The 10,113-nt window shown below is 62.2% G+C and overlaps 1 protein-coding gene across 9 annotated transcripts in view; it reads right to left on the bottom strand.

Annotated features, from left to right (window-relative positions):
* Positions 1 to 2,832: 2,832 nt before the first annotated feature.
* ABLIM3 (actin binding LIM protein family member 3) overlaps positions 2,833 to 10,113 on the bottom strand; it is a 54,918-nt gene continuing 47,637 nt past the window's right edge. For 4 of the 9 annotated variants that reach the window (XM_068408539.1, XM_068408542.1, XM_068408545.1 and 1 more), the window contains 9 exons: positions 9,827 to 9,925; positions 8,398 to 8,448; positions 6,909 to 7,043; positions 6,592 to 6,656; positions 6,118 to 6,265; positions 5,414 to 5,443; positions 4,920 to 4,978; positions 4,337 to 4,397; positions 3,557 to 4,108 (listed from right to left, as the gene is read on the bottom strand). In XM_068408539.1, coding sequence (XP_068264640.1) covers positions 3,636 to 4,108; positions 4,337 to 4,397; positions 4,920 to 4,978; positions 5,414 to 5,443; positions 6,118 to 6,265; positions 6,592 to 6,656; positions 6,909 to 7,043; positions 8,398 to 8,448; positions 9,827 to 9,925 — 1,121 coding nt within the window. In that variant the 3' untranslated portion in view covers positions 3,557 to 3,635. Of the gene's footprint in view, positions 3,004 to 3,441; positions 3,523 to 3,556; positions 4,109 to 4,336; positions 4,398 to 4,919; positions 4,979 to 5,413; positions 5,444 to 6,117; positions 6,266 to 6,591; positions 6,657 to 6,908; positions 7,044 to 8,397; positions 8,449 to 9,826; positions 9,926 to 10,113 lie in introns of those variants that run through there. The other 5 variants (XM_068408543.1, XM_068408546.1, XM_068408547.1 and 2 more) reach the window with 4 other exon arrangements.

Here is a 10,113-nt window from a genome sequence, read left to right as displayed (position 1 = left end):
ACCTCCCTCCACCCTCCTTACACAGATGAGGGTGTTCCAGGGTTCCCTCCCACCCCGTGCATCCCCCACCCTACACCACATGTGTATCCTTGAGCATCCCCAGTAGTGGCAGCACCCAGAGATCCCCTCCCCGAGGGTGGGGGTCCACCTCCCCCTGCCCGCTGCCTGCCCGTGGGGGTTGTTGGTTTGGGCAATTCCAGTTTGGGTAAAGATCCAGGGTCAAGGCCCCCCCCCCGCCCAAAGGCACACCCATTGAGCAAGCACAGTGCCCCCGTACCCCCTTGCCCCCTGCTCCCCCCCACCCCAAATCCCTTCATATCTGCTCCCTGATGGGGTCCTTCATGTGCCCAGCCTCTGACCAGCCATGGTGCTCATGCCACCGTCACTGACACACCCCCCCCAACAAAGACCTCAGGGGACACCTGGGCTTGGGACAGTTGTGGGGTGAGAGAGTGTCCTGCGTATGGAGAGCACGTGGCAGAAGGGACGGTGACTCCTGGCATCCCCAGGGACAATTTCTCACAGCCTCAGGGGCTGCAGCTGAGCCCTCCTCTGGGGACAGCAGGCTGTGACAGAGATGTCATTCAGTTTCACACGTACCCAGTTATCACTTGGGAAATAAATAATTGAAATATTAGACGTGCATTAGCAACTGGCCTCGAGGGCTTCCCCATTCGGGGCACCCTTAGCCCAGGACAGTACGGAGGCAGCAGCCCCTCTCGCACCCCGCTGTGCCCGGCTGGGAGCCAGCTCTGCCCTGCTCCCCAGGCAGCTCCTGCTGGTCCCTCCCTTCTGGATCGAGCCCCATTTTCCTCTCGTAATGCGGGGTCACCTCTGGGGCTGTGGTTGGGGCACAGGGCACACGGCTCCAGCTGCTTTGTGGCTGGAACTTGTGAAACAGCCCCAGGAGAGCGTGGGCTCAGGCAGGGATGGTTTCCAGGGCAGGCGCTGACGCCCCAGCCACTGCTCGCTGGGTGCAGAGAGGTGCTCTCTGCACACCCCGGGGCAACGGGAGCCCACGAGGGTCCCACGGGGTGTCTGTTGCCCCTGAACGGCATGGGCCAGAGAGACTTCCTTGGCTCTGGGAGATGGCACTGAGCCCTGCCTCAGTTTCCCCATCTTTGACATGCAGGTAGTTGCAGGGAAGAGTTAGTTACTGTCCATAAAATACTTTGAAAATTAAAAGAGTCCTGTTGCTGTGTTATTATTATTAATAACAATATCCTCCAGGCTTTATCACTGAAACTGCTGCTGGAGATGGAAGTTTCTTATAGCCACAAACGGTTGAGCTTGATTTAAGGAGCCGTAGTTTATGTGAGTAAAATCATTATAAATAAAATTGGTTCATTTACTGCTGCACTAAAGCAGACAGGAGCAATCACCAGTGCAATATTGCCATCTCCACCTCGGTCCCCAGCCTCTTCCATGCCAGCGTAAAGCTCCCGGAGCTGGGGCTGCTGCTGATGGGAGATCTCCTGCCCCGAGCACCCTGTCACACCCCTGCAAGGGGACCCACATGTCTCTCTTGCCTCACACAGGAACCTGGTGATGGCTTTTTGGGCAACCAGCTGGGTGGCCTCAGCACCCAAACAGTGCTGGTGCTGATGGCAGGGAAGGCATTTGATCCACCTGATGGGGGACATCAGGACAGGAGGGTTTCAAAGAGGACAAGAACAGGCAGAAGGAAAGCCAGCCCGTGGCATAGTGAATGTGAGACCCTTGCTGTCCCCTCGGAGGAACCCTGCTGACCCAGCTCTTGCAGAGGTGGCCCGTGGCTTGCTGGCCTGTTTGGGACTGCTCAGTCGTGCGGTATGCCTGAAAATGGTGCCAGAGAAGCAAATAGGAAACCAGAGCAGCACAGATGACAGCAGGAAAGATGTTTGTGTAGGAACAACCCTATTAGTTTAAAAAAAAAAATACACAGAAGCAAAAAAAAAAATCCCAATAGTTTGCAGTGAGTGAATGCTGAATGGCCCTGGTAACGGCCTTCATTCCTGGAGGCTGGCAGAGGGATTCATCGGGGACACAGACATCAGTGATGGGGTAAATTCAGGAAAACCCCCACAAAAGGCCCAGCAGTTGGTGGGACTGGCACCCCCTGTCCCAGCCTTGCCCCCAGCTCCTGGCCAGACTGCTCCCACCACTGCTCCCATGGGTGCCCAGACCCCCGAGCAGCAGGGCTGGGTGCTCACACCACCCCGGCCCCAGGACCGGGCGGCATCGCAGCGCATCTGCTCTCGGGGCTGTCCACCCTGGACAAACCTGAAGAGCAGCAAGAAACTGCACAAGGGAGGCGGCGGCTGGGGTTGCTCTCATTGAAGCAGGGCTTGGTTTTGGGGCGGTACGGAAAGCAGCCATCCCAGCACTTTGGGAGGAGAAACTGGCTCCTCTTGTCCCCATGCCCCAAGCTCTGTGTTTCTGGTCCTGAGGGTGAGGCTGAAGGTGGCCCCTGTGCAGGGAGGGCATTTCCTGCAATCGTACCCAGTGCCTTTTCCAACCCATACGTAACTACACAGACCAGCTGAGCAGAGGGGGACACGACCCCCCCATCCCAGAGCCCCACGCTCTCCCCCAGCCCTGGGTGCCGTGGCTGCAGCAAGAAAAGCCACCCGTGCCCCGTGCCCCCGTGGGGCAGCAGTGACAGACACCAAGTGCTTTGGGGCACACGTGGCTTTAGCCCCTGGGAGAACCCAAGGACCGATACAGAAACCGGGCTGGAAAAGAAAAGGAAACAAAGAGCATAAAATGATCTGCGAGACTCCACTTCACTCTCAGGGGTGCAGAGGGCGCCTCTGCCCCGTACAGCACCGAGAATCATACAGAGCTGCCATATAGAGATCTGTCTATGTATATATTTATAGGTATGTATATATTTATAGTGCACTGCATTTAAAACAGCCGGGCCTGCTTCTTCAGCTCGTTCCTCTTCCACAGGGCCAGGCGGTCGAACTCGGCCATGGTCATGCCGAAGATCTGGTAGAACTCCTCCTGGGAGAGGTGGCGCTGGGGAGAGAGGGGACACTGGGACAGGGCTGGGGACCGCGGCCACCACCTGGGGCCAGCGGCCACCACGCGGGCTGCAGTGGGGCGGGAGGGCATGCGAAGGGGTCTGATGGCAGCCCCTGCCCAGCTGGGTGCAATGGGGCACTACAACCCCCAGCAGTGCTCCTTGGGAGAAGGGGAGCACTCGGCTCCCTCCTGCTCCTGCCGAATGCACTTGTGCCGTGGGCATGGTGACAGCTCTGCCCACCCAGCGGAGCAGCAGGACCACCGTGACAGTGTGCTGGCACATGTGTGCTCCTGGGGAGCCGTGGAGATGCTCCTCACACATCCACAAGCCCCTCACAGCCCCATGCTGCCTGCTGGGGCTAAGGGGACACCCCACGGGACTGGGTCTCTCTAAGCCCCAAGATTGTCCCCAGTGGAAAAGGCTTCCCTCACCTCTAACCGAGTCCTGTCCACATCTTTGGGTAGCTGGTTCCTCCCCCTCGTCTTCACCAGGAGCAGCTCGTAAGGGTATATCTGCACAGGGACAGGAAGACCATGGGGTAGCTCCGGAACCAGAAGAGGACAGTTGGGGTACACACAGGAACGGGGCCATGGGGTCACCAAGGCAATGCCTTCCCCTGCCACATTTAGCAGTGTTTGGGTGACACAGCTGGCCCAAGGGCATGGATGGGACAAGGCAGAGGGGGACTTGCTCTCTGGGTGACTCTAATCTTTGAACCAATTGGTGGCTCTGAAATAGCAACCTGAAGGTCTCCTGCTTGTTCTTCAAAGCCAGGAGAGACCCAGGGACTAGTGTGAGCAAGGAACCACGAGCACAGCCACCCTCTTCCCTTCCTCACTGGGGAGAGACTTCTGCTCAGCCAAGCGCTTGGGACCCTGGCAGGAAGGGAAGGTCTCTGGTCGGAGCCCCGCAGTCCCAGGACGGGGCTCTCAGGGCGGGCATCGAGTGGGAGGAAGGTGGGGCATTGCGGGCAGAGGGCAAAGCTTCCTCCTGAAGGGCCTGGGGACACACAGGCACGTCTCTGGGGCTTCCTCTGGGTGGTACTTGCGCCTCCGGCTGGCAGCCGCTCCTTGGAGTGGGAGCATCTTACCTTGTACTCTGCGGGGAGAGAAAAAAGACAAGAGAGACATGAGCCACGCTGACCCCTCCACTGCCAGGATCCTCCTCCCAGAGCTGTGGGGACCCCCACCTGCCTCCCCCTTCTCCCTCCAGCCTGGACCCCATTTTCTGGAGCTGCCTGCAGTGGGGTAGGCAGCCCCATGGCATGTGGCTCCATGCCTACGGGGTCCCCTGCCCGCGCTGCTCCCCAGCCCTGCAGCGCCTTACCTCGCATCCCCCAGTTCACGGCATTCGTGCTGTCGTAGTGGAAAAGCTCAGCACTGGGAGGCTGCGGGAGGGATACAAGGAGGGAAGAGTAAGAGGAGGTCCCCTCCAGATTCTCAGCACAGCACCTCCCGTGTCCCCAGGGAGGAAGGCACCCACCCACCCCAAAGCAGGACCCGGTCCCCACACCCAGCAGTGGGGAAACTGAGGCACAAGGAGGTGAAGTGACAAGGCCAGGTCACACAGGGGCAGGACCAGGTCTGCCGACCCCCAGCAGTTGCTGCCCCAGGGTATAAAGCAAAGCTCTCACACTGGGAAGCAACACCAGTGCCCCTCTGAAACGGCCCTGCACGACATTCAGGGCAGGCACCTCTGTCCTGCAGTGCCTGGACAGGGCACTTTGGTCCCCAATAAGGGTCATTTTAGATTGGCACACACCAGGAGTGACAACAAGGGTGCAGAGAAGGGGCGAGCAGGACACCCTAGTCCTGAAAGGGGAGCACGAGGGGCTTTGAGGAGCCTGGGGACAACGATGAAGGGTGCAGAGAAGCCTGGCAGCGGCCGGATGCAGACAGGAGGCACTTACCCTGTGCAGCCCGTTCCTCCGATAGGCAGGGAGGGAGGCTGACTTAGAAATGAGGGGATCTGCAAACAAGCCACCAAGGTACATAAGGGAAAGTGCAGGGGCAAGCCCCACACCCTGGGAGAGCACCCGCCAGGCCAAGCCTACCTGTGTGCTCACACATCCCTACCCAGCTCCAAATTCACCCGGCTCTGTCTCCTTCCAGCTCCAGGTCATTTCCAGCCTGGCTTCCTCCTGTGCTGATATTCCTCAACCCAAAATCCCTTTCCCATGGCAGCCCTCCCGCCTCATCCTTCAGCACAACACGATCTCCTCTCCATTTCTCTGACTTGACCTCTCCCAGCACTGCCACCAGCTCTGCCCTGGCCCAGCCTTTCAAGGGCTCCTGCTTCTCTCCCCTTCTTCCCCACCACAGTCCCAGCATCTCCTCCAGCTCAGGCTCTGGTCCCCGCAGCCACAGGGGACCAGCACAGAGGGCTGTGAGCTCACACACTCACCGCTGTCGGCCAGGTAGTGCGTCCGGGGAGCTGCAAGGAGAGCAAAGCCGGGCGTCAGGGCGGACCGAGCGCCCCGCGCCACGCAGAGCTGCCCGGCTGCCAGCCCCGCGGGTCCTCCCGGGGCTCCTGAGCACCTCCGAACAGCCCCAGCTCTGTGAGGGCAGGTGTGCCACGAGGAAGGAGAGCATGGAGCGGCCAGTGGCATCCGTGCTGCCAGGGTCCTCAACGCCGCCAGCCCCCCTGGAGCCCCAAGGGCAGAGGGGGTGGGTGCCCTGGGTGCTGTGCAGTGCGAGCAACACAAGCAAGAATGGCAGCCCCGGGGCCAGTCAGCAGGTCTGGGGTGCCAGGAGGTCCCAGATGTGCCGTTAACAAGGAGGTACACACACAGCGAGCCCAAACCAGCTCAGAGCAAGCCCAGCATGGCTGTGCTGTGAGATTCCCAAGGGACCCTACGACCACTCCATGAGGCACCTCACGAGGCTGCCCGGACAGACTGCGAACACCCTCCGGGCGATGCCCCATCCCAGCCAGGGCACAGGGAACGGATGGAGCCCTCCAGAGAGGAAAAGAGCCTCCCAAATCCAACTCTGGTGCCCAGCACCTCTCCCACCACTCCTTCCCAGTCCCCTGTTCTTCCCTCTCCACCCCAACAGACTTCCCCCAGGGGCTGGGTGGGATGGACAGACGGACAGGGCTGTCCTTACAGCCGTTGAGGGAGCCCTCGTAGCCAGCCGTGTGCAGGGCTTCTCTGCTGCTGGCGGAGCTGCGAGGGGGTGTCCAGGGGTCTGCGTAGGAGTTGGACCGAGCCTTCATCTCCTCCCGCAGGATCAGCCTGCCGATGCTGCTCTGGATCTGGGCAGGGAGGGAAAGATGCTTCGCACCCCTCCTTTCCCTGCCCAGCCCTCCCTGACCACCGGCACATCGCGCAGGGCACGGCACCTCCCGGCACAGCCTCGGCATCTCCCATCTGCTCCCTTGTCCCCGAGGATGGGGTGCTGGGGTGGGGTGGCTCGGCAAGGCACTGTGCTCCCCCTCCTTCAGGCCAAGGGGAGAAGGATGGTGGTGGCCCCTTCTCGGGTGGCACAGCTGGGCTGGGCCTCCTCCCCAAAGCCAACCGCCATGGGGGCGGCTTGCTGCCGGCTCTCCCCTGCCAGGCTGCGGGCAGGGACATCACTCACCTTGTGCATGCCCCGGTCGTACCCATCCTCCTCGCCTCCTGACGAGAACCTCCGGGCTCGTGGGGCTGCAAGGAGACACATGGCAGGGTCAGATGGAGCGAAGATGGGGGCAGGCAGGGAGGAGACAGTCCCCAGCTGCATGGGGACAGCTGAGTCCCAAGGGCTTCTAGGATTTTGGAGTCACTTTGGCAGGTATCTCAGCCCAACCCCACCTTCAGGTCCAGACCCAACTCAGGAGGGGTTCTCTCCCAGGGAATGGCTGGGTTTTGGGGCAGGAATGGGTTTCCCTTTCCCCCTGCCCAGTGGGGGGCTGTTACCTTTGGGGGAGCCTTGGAAGGACCAGTACTCTGACTCGGAGTGGTAGTACGGGTCCGGGGAGTAGGCAGGGCTATACTTGGATGACTGTGCGATGTCTTCGCTGGTTTTGCTTTTCGTGGCTGCAGGGAGGTTGTCTGCAAAAGGAGCAGGCAGAGCTGTAACGAGGACCCCGTGTCCCGCCGGCAGGACTTGCAAAGATCCACCCCGGGACGAAGGCAAATCCTCCTGCCTCCCCTCTCCCCAGTGGCCACCAGCAATTTATGTCCGGGACAGCACAGAGCAGAGCTGGGAATCCCTTTTGAAACTGCTGACACCTCCTGGAGACAAGGGTACAGAGGCAGCCAGCGGGGCCGGTGACAAGCAGAGGGGCTGTCGCTGACGTGGCTGGGAAGGGACCCGAATGGCTCATAGCCCACAGCACCACGACAAGCTCTGTCTCCTGCAGAGCGCTCACCCCAGCCCCAGCACCACCAGTGCCACCAGCCTCCCTATGCCCGGGGCTGTCCTGTCACCCGGAGAGCGGTGAGGGGATGGAGGAAGGCTCAGTGCCGCGGGGCAAGGGCTCTGCCGGGGGAAGGCAGCAGCGGGCTGTGCAGGGTGGGGAGGAGAGGGGCGATCCCAGCAGCTCTGGCAGGGGCTGGGCCCCCCACGGCAGGGCCACAGAGCTCTGCTCAGGCTGGGGACCGAGCCCTGGAGGCACACGTGGGAAACCCAAGGCAGAGCCCTGCTCCTTTCCCCCAGAGGCCAGGGGCTCGCAGGGGAAGGAGCACCAAGGACAGACTGTGGCAGAGCCATCCCACCACCCCAAGCGGGCACAGGGACCCTGCCAACGGAGCTACTTACAGCAGCGGGTGCAGCCAGCAGCGGGGCGGTGGGAGTTGGGCAGGTGGGGAGAGAGAGCCCAGGGAGAGGGAGGAGACACAGTTACTGCTCGGGGGGAGCTGCTGTCCCTCTACGCGCCGAGGCAAGCGGGGACAGTGCAAGCCACCCCACTGACACCGAACACCCCCATGCTTCCTCCCCACACCTCAACACCCCCCAGGCCTGTTCTACCCTGGAGCATCCATCCAGGATGGGCTGTGATTTTTCTGCAGGGCTCCATCTGAAACTGCAAATTACCTTCTTCATCCCCTTCCCACGGCTGCTCTGGCTCCTGGCATCAGCAGCGGCCACCCTTGTCCCCTCTGCCACCCCTCCATGCCCTCGCTCCCCCTCCCACAGCTATCCCTGTCCCCCACGCCACTGGCAGCCTTCGCCTCCATCCCTCACAGCGGGGATGCGGTCCCAAGCTGCCCTTTTCTTGCACTGAACCCTGCACTCTGCTGCCCACAGGAGAAGCAGGAGCATCAGCCCTCCAGAGCCCAGCACCCCAACACCTCGCCTTGACGCCTGCTCCCACCTCCCACTCTGCCCCTAAACGCGACTCAGCCAGCCCAAGCCCCGCTTGCCCTGCGGAGCGGAGGCCGGTGCGCAGCACGCAGACCGTACCGTGCCGCTTATAGATGGGAGGTTTCCGGTAGATGTTGCTCTCGCCGGCAGCTGGTGGAGGAAGAAAGAAAGGGAGGGAAGAAAGAAGGGAAGAAAGGAAGAAGGGGAGGTCAGCATGGGCATGCTGAGTGGACAGGACAGAGGTCCTGCGGGAGATGCTACCCTCACGCCACGTTTCCATCACACAACCACCTCCGGGCCCATGTGCCCCCGGGAGCGCAGCCCCGGGCCAGGCGGGCGCAGGATGGGCGGCAGGAGCGCGGTGCCGGGGCTGCCCTCGGGCAGCGGGGCGCGGAGGACATGCGGTGGGTGCCCCAGCGCCAGCATGCACGGCGGGGCGGCGGGCACTGCCAGCCCCGGGAGGGACGGCACCACCAGAGCCACCGGCCGCCCCTTCCAGCCAGGCACCAGGGCTCACGCTGGTGCGGCTCCTCGGGGGTGCCAGCGCCTGGAAGAGCCCCCTGCGAGCTACCTGGGGTGCAACATCAGCCAAAGCCTCTTTCCGCAGCCGAGAGAGACAAGAGCGAGCTGGGAGGGAAAGCGAAGTGGAGCTGAGAGCTACAGCCCCGCGCAGGGCAGGCAGTGGAGCAGGGAGGGGGCCATCCATAAACCACCGACCGGCAGCGGGGCCGAACCCTGGCAGGGGTGGGGTGGGGTGGGATGGGAGCAGGGGACCATGGTGGGGAGCCTCTAAGTGTCCTCACGGTGCTGTCCCAGGGCATCAGCTATACGCTGTGGAGGGTCCCACGCTCTGGAGGAGGACAAGGGCAGCGGGAAATGCCTACAGCTGAGCAGGGTGGTCTGGGGCTCTGGCCCCCCTGTGCGTGCTGAAGGATGGATGGGCAGCTCTGCCCGCTTCCCTCCCCACTCTCCCTTTCTACCCGCTCCGTCCCCGTCCCCGTGGGCTCTGCGTGGCTGGGAGCGGGTGGTGGCCCTTACCTGGTGGCCCCCTGCAATCCCTGCAGAAGGGGAGCAGGCATCTGGCAAGCCCAGAAGACTCTGGGGGGAGGGAGCGGCGGGCCCTGGGGGGAGTATAAAATAGTCATCTGTAGCGGGTGGGTGCGGAAGGGCCCCCGGCAGACACGCTTCGGCTCGTGGGCCTGGGGGGAGGCAGGGGAGGGGGCAGGCTCTCTGCAGGGGACTCGTCTTCGTGTGGGGGATGGAAGAAGGTCAGGGAAGAGGGAGAAGAGGGACATTGCGAGGACCAAGCAGACTCTGGGCGGCTCTGGGACGTCTGGGTGGTGATGGGGAGGGAGGAGGGCTCAAGCTGCAGGTCCTGTTTATGGATGGCCTCTACCAGGGGTAGATCCTGCTGCCAGCTGGCTCTAGGCAGGCAGCGGAGCTACGCATGCGACACAGGGGGGACGGCACATGCGGGCATGCCACAGACACGGCGCTTCCCCGGGGACCAGGGTGCTCCAGAGCCTACCTGGGATGTGGAAATGCTTGGGCGCTTGGTATGAGGTTGGAGTGGAGGACCTCACATCTAACTGGCTATAGTAGGGGGAGCTGCGCCCGCTCTCGGTGCCTACGCGGTGCCGAGCAGAAGCAGCCATAAGTGACCGAGAGAGAGAACAAGAGGCAGAAGAAAATGGGTGTTAAATGCAGCGGTGTTAGAAGAGCGGGGGGCGACCCATGTCGGGGGGTGATGGGGACGTGCATCAGGCTGCGGTCCAGGACGGGGCATGATGGAGCAGGGGGAGATTTCCCACATCT

The sequence above is a fragment of the Nyctibius grandis genome, chromosome 10 (genome assembly GCF_013368605.1).
Source record: "Nyctibius grandis isolate bNycGra1 chromosome 10, bNycGra1.pri, whole genome shotgun sequence".
NCBI lineage: Eukaryota > Metazoa > Chordata > Aves > Nyctibiiformes > Nyctibiidae > Nyctibius > Nyctibius grandis.
Note: the sequence above shows the minus strand (reverse complement) of the source record. Positions and strands in the feature narration are given on the sequence as shown.